Source organism: Capra hircus, chromosome 16 (genome assembly GCF_001704415.2).
Source record: "Capra hircus breed San Clemente chromosome 16, ASM170441v1, whole genome shotgun sequence".
NCBI classification, from domain to species: Eukaryota; Metazoa; Chordata; class Mammalia; order Artiodactyla; family Bovidae; genus Capra; species Capra hircus.
The window spans coordinates 45,505,861-45,526,874 of NC_030823.1; the positions used below are offsets into that span (position 1 = coordinate 45,505,861).

At 48.8% G+C, this 21,014-nt stretch overlaps 1 protein-coding gene and 1 non-coding gene across 4 annotated transcripts in view; one reads left to right on the forward strand and one right to left on the reverse strand.

Annotated features, from left to right (window-relative positions):
• Positions 468–21,014, forward strand: part of ACOT7 (acyl-CoA thioesterase 7) — a 109,382-nt gene continuing 88,835 nt past the window's right edge. The window contains exons 1-3 of one of the 3 annotated variants that reach the window (XM_013970256.2): positions 468–541; positions 976–1,229; positions 7,811–8,020. In XM_013970256.2, coding sequence (XP_013825710.1) covers positions 7,926–8,020 — 95 coding nt within the window. In that variant the 5' untranslated portion in view covers positions 468–541; positions 976–1,229; positions 7,811–7,925. Of the gene's footprint in view, positions 542–975; positions 1,230–7,810; positions 8,021–8,416; positions 8,588–20,476; positions 20,680–21,014 lie in introns of those variants that run through there. The other 2 variants (XM_018060440.1, XM_018060439.1) reach the window with 2 other exon arrangements.
• On the reverse strand, positions 18,525–18,597 carry TRNAE-UUC. The gene has a single exon. It is a non-coding gene; the product is annotated as a tRNA-Glu (tRNA).

Below are 21,014 nucleotides of genomic sequence, written 5' to 3' on the forward strand. Positions count from 1 at the left end.
TCTCATGACTCTAAATACTTTTAGGAATATAATCTGCTTGAGTATAGTTTAATAATTCATAGTATTTTATGTTACTAACAAAGTTTATACAAAATATTTTATTTTAAATGTACCTTTTAAAATTTTTGATAACCTAAACAATAATTTATGTAAAAATTCCTTTATTCTATGAATGTATTTGCATTAAGAAAATATTGTCTTCTATAGTTTCAGATTGCTTTCTATGAAGGCTCTTCCCTGATCTATCACAAAAGGCAATTTTTATTTTTACTTTTCTCACAATCAGTAAGGATCATCATTTTTCCTATTTATAATTGATCAAGTAAAGAAGTGAATCCTTAAAAAAAAAAAAAAAAAGGAGAAGGGGGAGGCAGAGGATGAGATGGTTGGTTGGCATCACTAACTCAATGGATATGAATCTGAAGAAACTCCAGAAGACAGCGGAGGACAAGGGAGCCTGGTGTGCTGCAGTCCATGGGGTCACAGAGTCAGATGCAATTTAGGACTGAACAACAACAACAGAGCAAGGAGGTGTCAGGAGGTGAGTTCATGCCCTGGGGCCTCAGATCCCTTCATCTTAATCTCTTTGCCAAATAAGGCAGCCACCCCACTATCAGTTATGATCCCCCCAAGGGCATCCCCTAACATCGAATCCTTCTGTGTTTACTGTACTGCTAAGGAAAAGAGCAGCCCAGGTCCCTGAGTGACCTGGACACTTTGACGTGGAGCTTCCCCCAGATCAGGCAGCAGCTTGCTTAGAAATCGGTCTTTCCCTGGGGATCCTGCAGAGAACAGGGTCATTTTAGACACACACCCCAGTTTTGGCATCTGCCAGGTGGGGCTGGCTGACATGCAACATCATCCCTTTTCACAATGCCACATTGACAGGAAACTCAATTTAAGCATCTCTTGAAAATAAGGGCCCTTTGGCTCTTCAAACAGCAATTGATTTTTTTTTTTTTTTTGCTGTGTCAGGTCTTTTGGTGCTGCACGCAGGATCTTCACTGAGCCATGTGGGATCTTTCCTTGCGGGGCATGGACTCTCTAGTTGTGGCACGTGGGCTCCGGAACAAGTGGGCTTAATTGCTCGATGACATGTTGGATCTTAGTTTCCAGACCAGGGATTGAACCTGTATCCCGTACTTAACACCGGACCACCCGGGAAGTCTGAATCAGCAATTACTTAATGAATGAAACAAACATTTTTCTCCAGGTCCCTTCAGAAACAAGTAAGAATACTCTAGTATTTTTTTTTTCTTTTTTGCTATCATATGTGTGAGACTAGCAGAATGACTCTGACTTTGGGTGGCTTTTGTTGTAATCATGGGCTTCCCCATAAAAATTTGGACATGGGAAAGTTTATTCTGATTTTTAGCAAGCACTAGCTGTGGGCTGAAGCCTGACAGTGTAAGGATGAAGTATGTGGGAACTCACTCAGCCCCCAGGTGCCGCTACAGAGCTCCTAACTCAGAGACCAGGCGCCTGGCTGGCTTGCCAGGCCAAAGGCGTCTGAAGGTCTCTCTCTAACCTATTAACGTGCAGGCACCAGGGCACGGCTATAATGCTAGATTTAAAGCTTGACCTACTTAAGGTCCAAGAGATGATTTTTAAATGCTTCATTTGGAAAATGAATCTACATCTATCCTTAACTCATGGTGTTTTTAAAATTTAAACTTTTTTTTTTTCCTCTGTGTTTTTCTTTTCCATGTAATGACTTGTCTTCTTGGCTTGACTTCTCAGATTAGGGGTCCTGCTTTCAAATGCTTCCTTTATTAGTTTTGGGATTCACTGGTAGCTCAGCTGGTAAAGAATCCACCTGCAGTGCAGGAGATCTCGGTTCGATTCCTGGGTAGGGAAGATGCGCTGGAGAAGGGATAGCCTACCCTTTCCAGTATTCTTGGGCTTCCCTGGTGGCTCAGCTGGTAGAGAATGTGCCTGCAATTTGGGGGTCCTTGGTCCAGTTCCTTGGTTTGGAAGGTCCCCTGGAGAAGGGAATGGGCTACCCACTCCAGTATTCTGGCCTGGAGAATTCCATGGACTGTAAAGTCCATGGGGGTCACAAAGAGTCGGACACGACTGAGCGACTTTCACTTTCTTACTAGTTTTAGGTTTCCTTGGAGGGTTCATTCTGGGGTCAGAGTCCCAGGGCTTCATGCTCAATTTTAAAGGTGTTAGGAATGTGGTGCACATGGGGTCGTGGGGTCTGCTCGCTAGACAGCCTCTGCAGTTCCCTTTGAGAATCAGTCCTCCCTTTGTGAACCAGGGCTGTAGGGGTGTTGGGATAGGGGGTTGCACTTCTCTGTTTACATATTTCCTCCTGGCAACAGGAGGGTTGTGTCCACTCACTTCAGTAAACAAGCACAGTCACGAAGCATCCAGCATCTCTTAAGAAACACAAGTCTTTTTTTTTTTTGACTGTGCCAGGTGGCATGTGGGATATTAACTCCCTGACCAGGAACTGAACCCCGGACCCCCTGCAGTGGAAGTGCAGAGTCTTAACCACTGGACTACCAGAGAAGTCCCCAAGAAACCCAAATTTTTAGTAAAACAGCTCAATACTACCAACATTAAAAGAAACAGAGAAAGGACTTCCCTAGTGGTCCAGTGGTTAGGACTCTGTGCTTCCACTGCAGAGGGCCTGAGTTTCATCCCTGGTCTGGGAACTAATATCCCGCAGGATGCGGATGTGAGGCACAGCCAAATGAATAAATATAAAAGGAATAGACAAGCTGTGTGAGTGGGGGTTGGGGGGGCAGGCCCCCCTCTCCCAGTAGCATCCTCTGCCCAGTGCCCAGGAGGACAAGCAGTGCCTGGAGAATCCTGTAGTGTCCTTCTCTAGTATGAAGCCCAGCTTGAATGAGGGGGACCCTAGTGAGAGGGCTCTGTTCCAAGGCCGGGATCTGAATCTGTCTGGTCAAACGACCCTGGGCCCAGGAATTCAGGACAGCCTGGTTCCTGGGCTGGTTCACACCACTTGTGTGCTGCCCCTTCTCTGTGCCAGGTGCTCTTCCAAGTGCTTTTTTAAAAAAAGTTAATTTAATTTTCGGTTGCACTGGGTCTTTGTTGCTGTGCTTGGGTTTTGTCTAGCTGTTGCAGTGCTTGGCCTCCTCTTGTTGTGGAGCACAGCCTCTAGGTGCGTGGGCTTTGGTAGTTGTAGCCCACAGGCTTAGTTGCCCCACAGCATATGGAATCTTTCTGGACCAGGGACTGAACCTATGTCCCCTGCATTGGCAGGTGGATTCTTAACCACTGGACCACCAGGGAAGTCCCTAGTCAATTTAAAAAATAATATTCAGGTTTCTTTGTTGTTATTCAGTTGCTAAGTCATGTCTGACTCTTTGCAACCTCATGGACGGCAGCACGCCAGGCTTCCCTGACCATCACCAACTCTCGGAGCTTGCTCAGACTCATGCCCATTGAGTTAGTGATGCCATCCAACCATCTCATTCTCTGTCATTCCCTTCTCTGCCTGCCTTCGATCTTTCCCAGCATCAGGGTCTTTTCCAATGAGTCAGTTCTTTGCTTCATGTGGCCACAGTATTGGAGTTTCAGTTTCAGCATCAGTTCTTCCAATGAATAGTCAGGACTGATTTCCAGAATGAGAGGGAAATAAAGTTCATTAGAGTGGGAGACGCTGTTAGAACAGCGGGCCAGCTCAAGGGAGAACTGACGTTGAACAGGGGTCCTTAGTCCACTTTTATACCCAGGGTACAAGGAATGGGATAGGGGTCTTGCGGGTCATTTGCTGATTGGATGAGGCATGTATACTGGGTGGGGGAAGTGTAGGGCAAATACCTTCTCCCTATGGGGTAGGAGGGGAGACACATTATATACTGTTCCATTAATAGTTACAACATGGGAGAGGGAAGGACAACAAGGGTCTGGTTTTTCTGTTCCTGCATTCCAACACCCTCCTTGGTTTTATCTGCTCTTTTGTCCTTGGGTCACCACACTAACCAGGGACTGAACCTGGACAACTGCAGTGAAAGCCCAGAATCCTAACCGTTAGTGCCTGTGTGTGCTCAGTCGCTTTAGTTGTGTTTCTTTGTGACCCCATGACTGTAGCTCAGCAGGGTCCACTGTCCACGGGATTCTCCAGGCAAGAATACTGGAGTGGTTTGCCATGTCCTTCTCCAGGGGATCTTCCCAATTCAGGGATGGAATCCATGTCTCTTACGTCTCCTACATTGTTGGTGGATTCTTTACCTAACCACTAGGCCTCCAGGGAATTCTCCCTTATTTTCAACCTAAGTAATTATTTTCAGCTAATTTTCAAAGAGATTATACCAATTTATATTCCACCATTGGTGTATGTGAATTCCTGTTGCTTCATATTCATTAGTCTATAGTGACATGCTGCTGCTGCTGCTGCTATGTCGCCTCAGTCGTGTCCGACTCTGTGCGACCCCTTAGATGGCAGCCCACCAGGCTTCCCTGTCCCTGGGATTCTCCAGGCAAGAACATTGGAGTGGGTTGCCATTTCCTCCTCCAATGCATGAAAGTGAAAAGTGAAAGTGAAGTCCCTCAGTCGTGTCCAACTCTTAGCGACCCCATGGACTGCAGCCTACCAGGCTCCTCTGTCCATGGGATTTTCCAGGCAAGAGTACTGGAGTGGGGTGCCATTGCCTTCTCCGAAACTTTGAGGGAAAGGACTAGGGGGTAAGGCCTAAAGAGAGGCCTCATCTGTTTTTATTAAGGCCTCTCTTTAGGCCTTACCCCTTAGTCCTTTCCCTCAAAGTTTACAAGTGTCAAGTTTATATCTTTCCAAAAAATTTTGAATAAATTTTTACATGATGCTTTTCATTACAATTTGTAGACAGTATTTCTGGTCCGAAGAAAGTGTGTGCAAATTAAGTAACTGCTGCTGTTAAATATGATGCTGTTAGCAAACCTCTCTTGATTTATTCTTATAATGTTTATTGCTTATTACGTGCTCTTCTAGGAGCTTGGAATAGCACCATGAACAAGACAGTAAAAATTCCTGCCCTCAGGGAACATTCATTCTAGTTAGGCAAGAAAAACTAAATCAAGGAATAAAATAAATATTGAATGCTATTAAGTGCAAAGGAGAAAATTCAGCCAGAAAAGAGGATAGGGAACGTGGAGGGCTTGTAACTTAGATAGGATGGTGGGGAAAGGCCTCGTTTAGAACATGATATCAAAGACTTGAGGATGTGAGGTGGTGAGCCCATGTGTGCCTGAGGAAAGGGTGGCCTGGGTGTATCTGGGGACTACGGGAGGGGTCATATCACTGGGGATGAGCAGGGGGAGAGCAGGATCAGAGGCCACACATACGGAGGAAGGAATGGGCAGATTCTGGAATCACAGGGAAACATCATCACATTCTAGCCATTTAAATATTTTAATTAATTTTTGGCTGAGCTGGGTCTTTGCGGCTTTACACAGGCTTTCTCTAACTGTGGTGAAAAGTGAAAGTGAAATCGCTCGTGTTTGAGACCGCATGGACTGTAGCCTACCAGGCTCCTCTGTTCATGGGATTTTCTAGGCAAGAACACTGGAGTAGGTTGCTATTTCATTCTCCAGGAGATTTTCGCAATCCAGGGATTGAACCCGGGTCTCTGCCATTGTAGGCAGATACTTTACCATCTGAGCCTCCAGGGAAGTCCAACTTTGGTGAGGCAGGGGCTACTCTTTGTTGCGGTAGGCCGCCTTCTCATTGTGGTGGCTTCTCTCTTTGCACAGGCTCTAGGGGGTGTGGTTTTTCACTAGTTTCAGCACTAGGGCTCAGTAGCTGTGGCGAACACCTTAGTTGCTCTGCAGGATGTGGAATCTTCCCGGACCAGGGATGCACAGGTGTTCCCTGCACTGGCAGACGGATTCTTCTCCACTGAGCCACCAGGGAAGTCCCAGACTTATTTTGAACACAGGGCTGGCAGGATTCACCCATGGGCTGGATGAAGGGTATGAGAGGAATTGTTAGCTTGAGCAACTGGAAGGAAGGAACTGTAATTTACCAAGATGGGGAAGACTGTAAGAGGACTAAGTCTGGGGCTGTGAGAGATGTCTATTATATAACCACAGTGAGGTGTGGCCTCGGCCAGGGACACAAAAATCTGGGATTTAGGGGAGCGGTCTAGGCTGGAGACATCTGGTAAGTAGTTGTTCAATCGATAGGATTTAAAGCCATAAAACAGGATGAGCCCCCAAGAGTCCAAACATTGCTTGGGGGTTCTCCAAAGTCCTGAGAGGAAGGAATGGATGGACCAGCACAGCAAGCTGTACAGAGAGGCCAGGAGTAGGAGAGTACGTGGCAAGGAATAAGCATTTCAAGAAGGATCATGCCAGCTCCATACTGTTGAGAAGTCAAGTAAAATGACTTCTGACAAAGGATTATTGGATTTAGCAACTTGCAAGGAATTAGTGACCTTGATAAATTGAGCGGAAGAGACAAAAGCTAGAGTGGAGTGGGTTCCAAATAGAACGGAAGTGGGGGAAGAGGAGAGCGGCTGTGTTTATAAACAGCTCTTTTGAGAAGTTTTACTGAAAGAGAGGGATGGAAATGGCCCCACTAGCTTGAGAAGAAAGTAGGAAAAAAAAAAAAACCCTAAAATGGGGAAGTGACAGACTCTTCGAGATCAGTGTAAATCTCATGATGTTTTTGCTAAGGGATTGGGTCCCCCACTGCTCTCCTTTAAAGCAGAGCAACATCATAAACCATTGGCAATCACACACAAGTGGATTACCTCGGACTATGGTTTTTCTCCCTACAGAATCCAGGACACAATAAGTGGGCTGGCTGTTATCTTCCCTGGCTTCCTCTGGCCTGGGGGGCCCTATCACACCAAACTGCTGACAGATGCTGTCTTGGGCCAAAGGGTAGCCACATCCTTTTCCAAAGGTGCTGATTTTGCTCCAGGTTTTTTTTGGGGGGGGGCCTCACCCTGGGAGGCACCTGGCTATTTAATCCTGAACCACTTAGCCCAGTCCCCAGTCTAGGAATTTCCTCAGCAGGTGGTAGGAGTCAGGTTTTTTGTGTCCTGGCTTTGTCCCCCAATCAGATTTTGAGCTTTTTGAAGAAAAGAATATCTTCAAGTCTCACAGTCCTGAGCCCACCTACACACGTAGGGCAGGGCTTCAGGAAATCCTCATCCCTTTGTACTGACTGTCCTAGAATGGCTGTTTAGAGAGTGGGAATGAGCAGGGAAGGTGAGCACAGAGAGTAAGAAAGGCCCTAACTTCTTCACCTGCTTTCCCTGATGAACTCATTTCATCTCCCCACAGATCTGGAAGGTGACTATTATTACACCATTTTATACATAAGGAATCTGCCTTGCCTACCACTGCAGAGCCTGCTAGTGCTCCTGGGTTCCATCACAAATCTATTTCAGGACCTATATTGGAAGAAGTTAAACAGGCTTGGTGACCCTAGATGCTTCCAGCGATTTAATTAGTATAAATGGGGGAGGAAAAATAAGGGCAACACACTTCAGTATTCTTGCATGAGAAGTCCCATGGACAGATAAGCCTGATGGGGGTGGGGAGGTGAGAGGGCTACAGTCCATGGGGTTGCAGGAGAGTCGGACACGACTTAGCCAATCAACAACCAACAATAAATAGGAGAGGTTGATTTCCGTGGGTTTTGATTTTTAAAAACCTGACTACAGAAGTAATTTGTGTTCCTGGTAAAAAGCTCGGAAAGTCAAGTCTCACAAGGAGTAAAAAGTCCTCCAAAATTCCGCAGGCAGAGTGCTCACTTCTCCTCTATTTCTTGCGTGGATTTGGTCGTGAATTGCACTACAGGGCACGCGTTGTGCAACATAACAGACCTTTAGGCCTCCTCTCTCTGCAGGACACGCATCGCTAACCAAAGGCTCCGCTCTCTGGGCAAGTCTTTCAGAAATGACCCAGAGGTGGTTTCCAGCGGGGGATGTGGACAGATCCCAGTTCCCGGCTTCTGCGTGTCCATGCAGCAGAAGCACTCGCTGAAGCCTGATGGTTCCGGGCGCCCGGGTTGGTGCACTCACGTGCCTCACGGCTCGGCCATGAAGGCTCCTTTACGGTAAACCCCCCCAAATTTCCTCTCAGGGCTGATCTGAGAAGGCGCGTGCCGGCCGCGGCCTCCCGCTGGCCTTTCAGCCCACGCGGAAGTCAAGGCCTCCGCGTACTGCCTCGCCGCGCGATGGGCGCGCCCCTAGGCTCACGAACTGTCGGACACGGGCGGGGGAAATCCCCATACGAACACGCTCGGCGCGGGCCGAGGCTCACTCTCGCGGCCGCCCAGTCCCATGTCGGCGCCGCCCAACCGCCGCCGAACCTTCTGGAAGCGGCGCCCCGCCGCCGCCCCCAGAACCGGACGCCGGGGGAGCGGACGCTGGCCCGGGGGCGGGGCGAGGGCGGGTATGCGGGGCGGAGCTTCGAGGGAGGCCGCGTTCGATTCGCCTTTGGCGATCAGGCGCCGCCTCTCTGGCGCCATGGCTCCTCCTCCCCCCGCCCCCTCCATGGCGCCGCCCGGGCTCATTCATTCCGCGCCCGGCCTGCCAGACACCTGCGCGCTCCCTCAGCCGCCCGCCGCCGCCACAATGTCGGGCCCCGCCGCCGAGACCCCGTCTGCCATCCAGATCTGCCGGTAAGAGGGGCGCGCGGCGGGCGGACGGGCGGCCAGAGGGCCTGGCGGACCCCCACCGGCCCCACGCCCTCCCCTACCCAGTCTCCGCCTCCGCCGAACCAGTCACCTCCGGACCCCGCCCGCCGCGGCCGGGATGCTCCTTAGATGCCACAGAGCCGGCAGCCTCCCCGCGCGCCCCCGCGCCGGCCTCCGGCGCATCTCTTGGGCGGCGCCGCGGTCACGCAGGCCGTTTGCGCGAGGAAGCGGCGCGGCGCCCTTCCCAGGGCGGGGGTCGGAGCGCGGCCCCCCGCGCCCAGCCCAGCTCTGCCCCGCCGGGTGCCTGAGCATGCAGGGGCCCCACCCCAGGTCCCACTGAGACCCCTTATTCGAGGTCGTTATTCGGGCGGTGGTGCAAAGCCATCCGGATCCCCGAACATGTGCGGCGCAGGTAACCCACTCGGCTGGGCGGCGGCCAGAACCCTTTGAGCCCTGGCGTAGGCGCCCGAGTGGGCGGGGGGCTGCAGTTACGCAGTCCTTGCAGTACCTTGCCCAGGTTTTGGTGTGGAGGAGGTGGCTGTTAACAGGAAAAAGAGGAAATACCTTTCCCTTCTGACAGCTCAGAGCTAAGAACAGAGGATGGTCCATTGAGCCCAGAAGCATCTTACAGAATGGGGGTAAAGGGTGCTTGTCAGGGGCCCACCCCAGCCTTCCTCCACCAGTGCTTGTGGGTAGAGGGCCCGAGGATGCCGGAGACCTCGAGCCGGCTCATTTCCGACCGGAGCAGGGTAACCTCAAGGTTACCTTTCATTCCCTCGGACAGAACGGAAGCGGGTATAGCCTGAGCTGAGGAAGGGCGAGGAGTCTGGAAGGCCCTGCAGGCTCACAGGGCCTGTGCTTCCTGCACCACTGACAGTGACAGCACCTTCCTGTTTGGGCTCGGCTCCTCAGATTCTGGGGTTGGGCGTCACATTGACTTTGGGTTCAAGCCAAGTTGATTTCCTGAGGATATTGACATCTCGGAAGAGACAAAGGCTAGGCGCGCCCTGCTGGATCCGTGGGGTCCCCTGAACCCAGCCCTACTTCTGACTCAGTCGGAGTCCTGTCCTGACCTCAAGGTCAGTTTTGACTTTTCTAGGGAGAGGAAATCTTTGAGAGAGCCTTGTGCCATTGATTTGTTATTGGCTGTGTGACTGTCCTGGCCCCACCTACTCCAGGTTTGGGGGGTGGTAATCGAAGTAACTGATCGTAAGAGACAGACAGGCCTGGAATCGGGTCCTTGGGGTCAGTCTCTACCTCATAATGGCCAGGTGACCTTGGAGCTCATCATTTGCAAAGGGTTTGTTCATTATTTGCTTCTGGTTTGGTGTGCCCGGCATTTCCGGGAGGGTGGATGACAGGGATCCCAGGAGACTCTTAAGGTCATCCAGCCACAGGAGGAGGGAGAGGGTGCAGCTCCTGATAGGTCTCCTGTCTCCAGACCCACCTGTTTTCCACCTGCTCTCTGCAAAAGCAGATACTGATTTCAGTCTACTCATGGAAGGCTGGGCTTTTATTAATACTTCATCAGGATGGTGAATAGCCCATCTATACATAGTACTTTTTAAAAAACCAGCTTCTAATATAGTTAATAAACAGCCTTAGGCACTTACACATGGGCCCATACTTCTCGCTCATAACGCCTGCTTACCTGGTTGCCTCTCCAGTATTCACAATGGCACATTGTTTTGGATTTGGGACACGAGGGTGCGATCCCTGGTGGAGGTGAGCCTCAGGTGGCCAACACAACTGTCAAAGAGAGTGGGAGGGGGTTGTGATGGGGTCCCTGGTCACGAGGGCTTGGCCCAGAGAAACCCCAGGACACTGTAGTGGAGGTAGCAGCAGGGTGGAGCCCTTTAAGGACATCTGAGCAGACACCCCATGTTGAAAGAGGAGCCTTCTGGCCTAGAGCAGCTCAGCCATGAATTTAATTAAGTGTCCCTGATTGCCTTCAAGGAGTAAAATCCCCCGAGGGAGGGTCCCCAGCTTAGGGAGTTCACAGTCTAGCAGGGAGAGGATCCCACAACCCCCACCATCCTAGACAAGAGTTGTCCCATGCTCTTGGTTCAGAAGGAGGTGTTGAAGGGAGAGGGGCTCTAAAGGCTGGGGAAGGCAGTGCCAGGCCTAGCTGTGAATATAGCCTCTGCCTCTTGGAAGCTGCCAAGCTTTTTGACCCTCATTTTATCATGTGTGCTCCAGGTGCTAAACAAAGTGTTATCCAGGGCCTGGCAGAATGGCTTCCACCTTGTCAGTAAATGGAAACTCTTTTTGTCTGAGAAGCGAGACCCAGACTCAGGAAGCTGAGGGCCTGGTTGGCATCCCAGTTCTGCCTCTTGCTGGTGTGGGCTTCAGACGTCAGTATTCTTGTCTTGTGCCTGATGTCGCTGTGAAATATAAGGCCTTTGGCACAGTGCTGGGCAGTTGTAAACAAAAGGAGCCGGTTACCTCAGAGCCTGAACTTTGGACAGCAATCCGCTGCGGTGTGCTGCCTCCTCCTTCTTTTCTTTTCTGGATGCAACCAGGGATCAAACCTGTGCCCCCTGCATTGGAAGCGACACATCTTAACAGCTGGACTGCCAGGGAAGTCCCATGTACCCTCGTTATGACTGAGCCCCACAAGAAAGCTCTGCAACAGCATTTAAAGTCTCAGAAGAGCCTTTTTCTTTGGTTTTATTCTTAGTGATGCTAATTCATATCTTGTTAACAAATTGCTTTTTCCCTTGTTTGACCCAGAGTTCTAGAATGTCAGATGGGAATGACCCCTAGAAACTCCCAGCCCAACTCTGTCATTTTACAGATACGGGAAAATGAGGCTCTCAGAGGTTACAGACTTGGACCAGGGTGGCCTTGGACCCAGACAGCCAAGGGAGTGAAGGCAGCTGGTGGGTTGTTCCCTGTCAGGTGTTCCATTGTGTTTTTTTTTTTTTTTTTTCGCCATACCTTATGGCTCGTGGAACTTCCCTGACCAGGAACTGAACCTGCATTCCCTGTAGGGGAAGCACAGTCTTAGCCACTGGACATGAGGGAAGTCCCCCACTGTCATGGTTTGTCTACTGCTCAAATTCGCATTCACATCTAGTTGTGAGGCTCACCTGTGGCATCAGCATGGGCCCCTAGTAGGAGCCCTTAGGTGTTGGTCCAAATGAAGTTGAAGGTCATGTCCCACACCAGGCTGTTAGAGAGTGATGGAGATGCTCTGCGTCTGCAGAGTGCCGGGCACTAGCCACAAGTGGCCACTGAGTGCCTGGGATATGGTTGGATGTGGAGGAAATGAATGTTTAATTGCATTTGTTTGTTGCTGTTGTTGTTTGGTGAGTAAGTAGTGTCGGACTCTTGCGACTCTGTGAACTGTAGCGCACCAGGCTTCTCTGTCCATGGGATTTCCCAGGCAAGAATACTGGAGTGGGTTGCCATTTCCTTCTCCAGGGGAATCTTCCCAACCCAAGGATCGAACCCAACCCAAGGATTGAACCCTTGTCTTCTGCACAGGCAGGCAGGTTCTTTACCACTGAGCCACCACGGGAGTCCCACGTTTAAATTTGTTTAAGTGTAAACAGGCTGGCTTCCTGTGGCTGGTGGCTACCTTACGGGACAGTGTAGTAAGGAGAGGAATTTAAAAACCAGAATTCCTGGTAGGTCTCTGATGGCAAGGTTTCCTAAGGGAAGCTTGGGGAAACTTTGTGGGGACTAGTTAGCTCTCCAGCAACAGAGCCAATGGAGGGAGACCTTGGCAGACAGCCTCCCGGGCAGCTAACCTGGAATCTTTTGTAGGTAGATGTGTCAAGTCTACAAGGTTTTCTTCTGCTTGCCCTGCTTTTCCATGTAAATCTGCTCCTAAGTGTCTTGAGCTCAGGGACTGCTTTGTTTTCTCTTGTGCCAGGGATGCCTAGCAAAGCACCTGATGCCAGTAAAGATGAATGGAATGGACCTGAATTTTAGTACAATTACACCTCATTTTATTGCATCTCAGTTTATTGCGTTTTAACGGTTGTTGTTCATTGTTCAGTAGCTAAGTTGTGTCCGACTCTTTGGGACTGCATGCTGCAGCATGCCAGGCTTCCCTGTCCTTCACTATCTACTGGAGTTTGCTCAAATTCATGTCCGTTGAGTTGGTGATGCCATCCAACCATCTCGTCCTCTGTTGCCCCCTTTTCCTCCTGCCTTCAATCTTTCCCAGCATCAGGGTCTTTTCCAATGAGTCAGTTCTTCGCATCAGGTGGCCAAAGTATTGGAGCTTCAGCTTCAGGATCAGTCCTTCCAGTGAATATTCAGGACTGATTTCCTTTAGGATTGACTGGTCTGATCTCCTTGCAGTCTAAGGGACTCTCAAGTCTTTTCCAACATCACAGTTTAAAAGCATCAATTCTTCTGTGCTAGACCTTCTTTATGGTCCAACTCACATCCATACGTGACTATTGGAAGAGTTATATCTTTGACTATACAGACATTTGTCTGTGAAGTGACTTGTCTGCTTTTTAATATGCTGTCTAGGTTTGTCATAGCTTTTCTTCCAAGGAGCAACCGCCTTTTAATTTCATGGCTGCAGTCACCATCCACATTGATTTGGGAGCCCAAGAAAAGAAAATCTGTCCCTGTTTCTACTTTTTCACCATCTATTTGCCATGAAGTGACGGGACCAGATACCACGATCTTCGTTTTTTGAAGGTTGAGTTTTAAGCCAGCTTTTCCCTCTCCTGTTTCACCTTCATCAACAGGCTCTTTAGTTCCTCTTTACTTTCTGCCATAAGAGTGGTGTCATCTGCATATCTGAGGTTGTTGATATTTCTCCTGGCAATCTTGATTCCAGCTTATGATTCATCCAGCATGGCATTTCACATAATGTACTCTGCATATAAGTTAAATAAGCAGGGTGACAATATACGGCTGGTGGTGGTGTTCAGTTGCCTAATTGTGTCTAACTCTTTGTGACCCCCATGGATTGCAGCATGCCAGGCCTTTCTGTCCCTCGCCATCTCCCAGAGTTTGTCCAAGTTCATGTCCATTGCATTGATGATAGGTACAGCTGGTAGATATGCCAATAAAGATGAATGGATGGACCTGAATTTTAGTACAGGTACACCTCATCTTATTGTGTCTCACTTAATTCCAGTATGAAGGTACTGCATTTTTTTTGTTGTTGTTGGAAATTGAAGGTTTTGTGGCCACTTTGCATTGTCAGGTGATGGTTAGCAATTTTTTAAACATTTATTCATTTTTTGGGCCACATTAGCATTTTTAAAAAACATTTATTCATTTATTTGGCTGCGTTGTGTCTTGGCTGTGGCATGAGGGCTCTTTGTTGCGGCACCTGGGCGCCTCTCGTTTTAGAGCATGGGCTCAGTAGTTGTGGTCCACAGGCTTAGTTACCCCAAGGCATGTGAGATCTTAGTTCTCCAACCAGGGATCAAACCCATGTCCTCTGCATTGCAAAGCAAATTCTTAACCAGTGGACCAGCAGGGAATTCCTGAGGGTTAGCATTTTTTGGTGATAAATTCTTTTTAATTAAAAAAATTTTAATTGAAGCATAGTTACTGTATAATATTATACAAGTTATAGGTATACAATATAGGTGGGCTTTCCTGGTGGCTCAGCAGTAAGGAATCCACTTGCAGTATAGGAGCTGCAGGAGACGCAGGTTTGATCCCTGGGTTGCGAAGATCCCCTGGAGGAGGGCATGGCAACCCACGCCGTTATTCTTGCCTGGAGAATCCCAAGGACAGAGGAGTTTGGCAAGCTACAGTTCATAGTGTCACAAAGAGTCAGACACGACTGACTTAGCATGCATGCATATAAGATATAGATATGTGATTTTTAAAGGTTGTACTCCATTTATGCAGTGTAGTCAGTGCTCAGTTGTGTCCAACTCTCTGCGGCTCCATGGACTGTAGCCTGCAGGCTTCTCTGTCCGTGGAATTGTCCAGGCAAGAATACTTGAGTGTGTTGCCATGTCTTCCTCCAGGAGATCTTCCTGACCCAGGGATGGAACCTGCGTCTCCTGCATTGGCAGGTGGATTCTTTACCACTAACACCAGCTGGGAAATCCATACGTCATTTATAGTTATAAATATTGGCTATATTCCCCATGCCATAGGTAAAAAAATGTTTTTTAAGTTAAGGGGTGTACACTATTTTTTTAGGCATAATCCTATTGCACATTTAATAGTGTAACTTTTGTATGCACTGGAAACCAAAACAGTCCTGTGACTTGTTTTATTGCGATATGTGTTTTACTAGAACTGAACTCATAATATTTTCGAAGTAGGCCTGTTTGAAATTTTTTTCTCTTCAAGGTTTGTCTTTGGGCTCACAGCAGAGTTAATGAAAACACAGAATCTGAGTTACAGAAACCACACTTGAAGGTAGTGTTTTGGAACATTCCATAAAACGATGCTCAGTGCTGGCTTCCTTCCTGTGGAGATGTGGGCGCTGTGGGTGAAGATGCAGCCTTTGCAGCCCAGGGAGCCTGTGGTGGGTGAGGCTGTGCTCACCTACCATCCCACCTCTGCCTGTAACCTGGCCAGGCAACCCGGCCTCACCCTTGGCTTGGCACCACCGCTGACCAGCTCCCTGGTTTCAGTCAGGCCAGGAGTTGCGTTCCCCTGTGGGTGGGCTTTCTCTGGGGAGGGGGTCCCAATCTGGGGTGGTGACTGTGTTGTGTACCTCCTGGTCCATTTCCTTTAACTCTCAGAGGTATCCTGAGGAGGAGGGTAAACTCTATGGTCACGCACTCAGGGGCTACTTATATCTGACGAACAGAGGAAGCTTGTTATAAATTCTGATTTCCTGCATACAAATGATTTCAGTAGAAAATTAACAAAATCTGATTTTAGAGCGTTTATGAGATACTTGGGGGAAATTTGACTAGTCCCTCGATAGTTAAAGATACTAAGGAATTTCTGGTTTTTTCATTGTCCATGCCATGAGGCCTGTGGGACCCTAGTTCCCAGACCAGGGATCAAACCCACACGCCCTGCAGTGGAAATACGGAGTCTTAACCCCTGGACCACCAGGGAAGTCCCTGTGAACTTTTTCCATAACTACCCAAAGCTGGAAAGAACTCACATCTTCATTGTCTGATAAAGAGATAATGAAAAGTACTTGACAACAGCAGCGAGAATCACTGATACACACACACACAAAACTCAAAGAGCTACACTGAGTATCTGACTCTATTGATGAGAAATTCTAGAAAAGGCAGAACTGTAGTGATAGAAAGCAGACCTGTGTGCCAGGGGCCAGAGCTGGGGGGAAACCAAGTGCAGAGGGGCAGGAGGGCACTTTGTGCTGTGCTGGAAATGTTCCGTCACAGCTGTGGTCCCTTACACAGGTGTGTGGTGGGAAGGGGGACCCCTTAAGGCTAGGGCCAGAGAACAGGACTCTTGTCTAACACTCAGAAATGAACTGTCCGAGGAGACACACGAGCTGACACAAAGCAAGAGATGTTGTTGGGAAGGGGTGCCTGGGCGGAGAGAAGTAGGGTAAGGGAACCCAGGAGGACTGCTCTGCCCAGTGACTTGCAGTCTTGGGTTTCATGGTGATGGGGTTAGTTTCTGGGATGTCCTTGGCCAATCAAACCCTCCTGGTGGCACACAGGTTGCTCAGGCAAGATGGATGCCAGAGAGAAGGATTCTGGGAGGTGGTCAGACATGCGGTGTCTCCTTTTGACCTTTCCTGATCTCTTCCAGTTGGTGGTGACTTACTAGTTCCATGTTCCTTACGAGGCTCTCTTGTAAAATAACTCACACAAATGATGACTAGGGTTGCCTGCTGGGGTCCAGCCCCGGTGGATCCAGGGTAATTCGAAGGTGGGGACGGAATCAGCGTCCTGGAAAAAACTTATTTAATTACAGATATATAGAGAGATTAGAAACGGATAGTGTAGTAGGAAAATTAGTGGAGAAAAAGAGGCTAAATAACTGGTTTACATGGAATACCAGTCACCACCTACGTAGGCCACAGGGATCTTTCCGTTTTCCCGAAGGAGAGGAGGCACTGAGGCCTCCCTGGTCTGATCTCAGAAGCCCAGGCAGAATTAGCAGGCTTGGTGAGTACCCACATTTCAGATGGGAATTCAGCCAGGAAAGCGGGGAGCAAGAAAGAAACAACACGGGGGAATCAGTCTTTCCAGAAACTGATCCGATTTCTTTATTTTTCAGGTTTGTTTATATACCTTTTTGTTATACATAGGGATGAATACAGAGTCACACGGGGGTCAGCAGACCTGACCCTAGTCACAATTAGGTGCTTCATATAAAATTATACCAAGGTCTTATGGGTTTTTACATCATCTTCTAGCCATGAGGTCTGCTGACATTTTATGGCCCTTTCTGATACCAGTCAGTTAACCAGAAAACTTATTTTTCCAGGGGTGATTTTTTCTTAAATCAGGCGTCACCCTCCAAATAAAGTTGCATTCCTATAGGGTGAGGGTGTAGTGAGTTACAATCAAGAAAGGAATTTATTTAACCTAAGGTTTAACATGATTAATCTTAAAGGTTAATACTTATTTCTCCTATATGCTAGTTATATTCATTATAAGGGCAGGGAATATGGAGATTTAGCAGCAAACATCAGCCCAACAAATGAAAACCCTTCACCAATGTTTCCCTTAAGATCTATTTAGTCTTAAGATAGTGATAAAGTTACATTTTTGCATAGCAAGGACACAGTGATTTATAACAAAGTACAGTGGTCTATAATAAAAGATAATTCATTAACTCAAAAAGTCTAGTATTGCTAACATCAAAAACTACTCTATTTCCTTTTCTATATTCCAGTTACATTGAAATATATTCCCAGGTGCCTAAGGATATGGAGGCCTGATGGCAATCATTGACTCATCAATGAAAAAAGCCCTACGCTAATACTCCAAACTCTCTGTGCTGTTTATGGTTGAGAGGTTGTCACACAAGCTAGTCTGTCAGCAGAGAGGTTTGACCTGAGACACCCTTGTCACACCCAGGGCAGGGAATTAGCAGTAATTATTGGCATGACAAATGAAAAAACCCTTCACCAATATAATTTCTAATCAACCCACTAATACTATACTAATGATCTTCTAACTTCTCAAAAGAGTCTGTATTTAGAAAGTTTTAAAACATCCCTTGCCTCTCACAGTTGGGAGGCTGTAAACAATCACATGCGGCCAGAGGAGCCTGATCAGGCAGGCCAGAGAACCTTCAGAGTTCGTAAGTTGAAACACTCTTGTCACGCCCAGGAATTTTTATTAACTTGGAGCTGCAAGTTAACTCCTTCTCCGAGAGAAATGGTTATGGAGAGCCCCCCGTAAAGTACTCTGGTTTTGGGAGTAGATGCTTGGGAACAGGGGGTTTCCTGAGGCTTGATCACGCCTTTGCGTGTGCCAAGCTTCCTTCCTCATGACCTTTGCCATGGGTGGAGTTCCTCACGCTGGCCCCCGGCAGTTGCCTGGCCAGGGTGGGCAGTTTCAGAGTGTGCTTCCCCTAACAAGTGTATACACTTTTCAAAAGTGAACTGTAGGTGATTTTACAGTACACACATTGTACCTCAGTAAAGGTTATTATTATTTTTTAAAAAGCCATAACTACAATGCAATTACCTCACCTTAAGGAAAAAAAAAAGGGGAATTCTCCGGCAGTCCAGTGGTGAGGTTCCGCATGCTGTGAAGTGCAGTCAAAAAGAAAAGCGTTAACAACTGCAGATTTCAGAACGTTGCGAACATAGCTGAGGAAACTTGAGCACTTACTTGATATTTAGTGCTATCGAGAGGGTCTCCTTTCTGCTTGCTAAATGGGATGCTGTCCAGTTCACAAGCTGTTGAGTAAAGCCAATTAGAAAAAGTTATATTAATGAATTTGTATTATGTTTTAGGTGGGTAATTGTTTTGTGGTTCTGTTTTTATTTTTATTCTTTGGCCCTGGGGCATGGCTTGTGGGATCTTAGTTCCCTGACCAGGGATTGAACCTGGGGCCTTGGCAGTGAAAGTGCCAAGTCCTAACCATTGAACTGCCAAGGAATTCCTGTTGGTCCAGTTTTAAAACAGAGTCTTCATCTCTTGGAGGAAATGCTGAGATATTTACGAATGCCAGCCTGTGCCCTCTGAGGTTTCTTTCAGTCTTGTTACCAAGTCCAAGCTCGCTCTGCTCATCACACAACAGGCCAGTGAATTCGAGAGATGAGGTACTGAGGCAAGGAAAATGACTTTATTCGGAAAGCCAGCTGACTGAGAAGATGGCAGGCTAGTGCCTCAAAATAACCATCTTCTTGGGGTCTGGATGCCAGGTTCTTTTATACATCAGAGAGAAAGAAACAACGAGAAACTAAAGTCAAAAGGCAGAATAGAGAGGGAGGTGCAGTGGGGAAGTAAAGTGAAAGGGTCTTCAGTCTTACAAAACATCTCCAAGGGAATGGCCAGCCTTAGAAGGGGTGTGTTAATCTCTTCTATTCACAGCTTGTTATTGTTCAGTCTTTCAGTTGTGTTGACTCTTTGTGACCCCATGGACTGTAGCACGCCAGGCCTCCCTGTCCATCACCAGCTCCCAAAGTTGCTCAAACTCATGTCCATTGAGTTGATGATGCCATCCAACTGTCTCATTCTCTGTCGTCCCCTTCTCCTGCCTTCAATCTTTCCTAGCATCAGGGTCTTTTATAAAGCATTGGCTCTTCACATCAGGTGGCCAAAGTATTGGAGTTTCAGCTTCAGCATCAGTCCTTCTAATGAATATTCAGGATCGATTTCCTTTAGGATCGACTGGTTTGGTCTGGGACAAACTGTCTCTCCAGGAGCTGAACAAAGGCTCTTTAGTTTACTGTCAAGCAGAGGGGCAGGGTCTTCCAGGCATGCCACTAAGTATGATTATAATAACAAATGCAATGGAAAGCAAGTCAAAGAAACAGTTGCAATGTGGAGTCAAAATAGGCTTCTTCCCTGCATCAGTCACACCTGGAAGCTGGAGGGGAGCCAGAGCCCACCTTTTGAAGCTGTTTGCTAACCCACTCCAGTGTTCTTGCCTAGAGAATCCCAGGGATGGCGGAGCCTGGTGGGCTACCGTCTATGGGGTCACACAGAGTCGGACACAACTGAAGTAACTTAGCAGCAGCAGCAGCTGGGGACCTTGGAACCTACTGCCTTCTCTCTACTGAGGAAAGCCTCTTAATGTTGTCCACATTAAAGAATAAGAGGGAGGGACTTTTCCTGGTGGTCCAGAGGTTAAGAATTCGTCTGCCAATGCAGGGGACACGGGTTCCATCCCTGGTCCAGGAAGATCCCACATGTCACAACTAAGACCCGGCACAGCCAAAGAAAAAGAAGTAAAAAGGAGTCACAGCTCCAGACCTATTGCCTCTGTTTCTTGGGAGTCCGGGGTGGGGAACCTGCGTCTTCCTTGGCTCTCCGCTGGAGCCTCACATGGCGACTGTGAACTTCCGCCCTGCGGTGGTGGCGTCTTGCTCACCTGAGCCGTCTCTGGACCCTTGCGCTAGTTGGCAGTTGCCCAGCCTTCCTGTCTACCTGCTGTGTGGAGGCCCTTCCAGCGGGCGGGGGCGAGGGGCTGCTCCTGCCTGCCTGCCTGATTGATGGTCCTGGAGACGGAACCTTGGTGGGCGTGGATTACAGCCCCACCCATTTCCTCCTGTCCTGCGCACCGATTGTGGTCCTGTGGATACCTTCATTCTTCGTTTGCTCATCAGAGACCCCGGCTCAGCGACTTCATGCTGGGTCACAGATTCTTTCTATCTTGGGCCCTGCAGCCTGTGAGAGCCACGGCAGCTGCCAGCTGCTGGGAGGAGGGGCCATCCCAGGAGTAGGCGCTCAGCATTCCTGAGCGTCAGGGAGGTCCCTTGAAGGCAGAGAGGCGGTGGCTAAACCCGGTGCCGGCTCAGGGTAAACAGTCTGGGCCGGTCTCTGCAGGATGAGGCTGCTCACCCGGGCTCTCTGCCTCTGTGGGCTGCGCAGGCAGGCCGCCTCCAGGAGGCCAGTCGCTGCCCAGGAGTGTCTGGGGCCCAGGAGCTCCAAGAGGCCCGGGCAGAGATGCTGGGCTTCCATCTGGGCTGTTGGAACCAGATCTGCTCTGTCGTCTAAACTTGGTGGCATTACAAGGTAGGATGACAGGGACACTGTGTGCCCTGAGCCATGCTAGGCCTTTGGTGTCCAGCCCAGGCCTTGTGACTCAGGATTTCTTGGTAATGGTTTGGAGTGGACAGTGGGTGCTGGGTGTTGTGAACTGCGTGTTCTGTGGGATTGAGCGTGCCCCCCTGTGTATGCATCCTCAGTGGAGACCTGGCATCTTTTTCCGCAGGGACCCCACTCAGCTTTGTTGGAGGAGGTGGGCTTTGAGAGCGTGGGATGAGCATGGAGCTCAGAGCACCCTGAGATCGGAGCAGGCTGCTGTGTTGGCAGGTGTCTGCCTGTGCTCAGGCTGCCAGAGGGGGCTG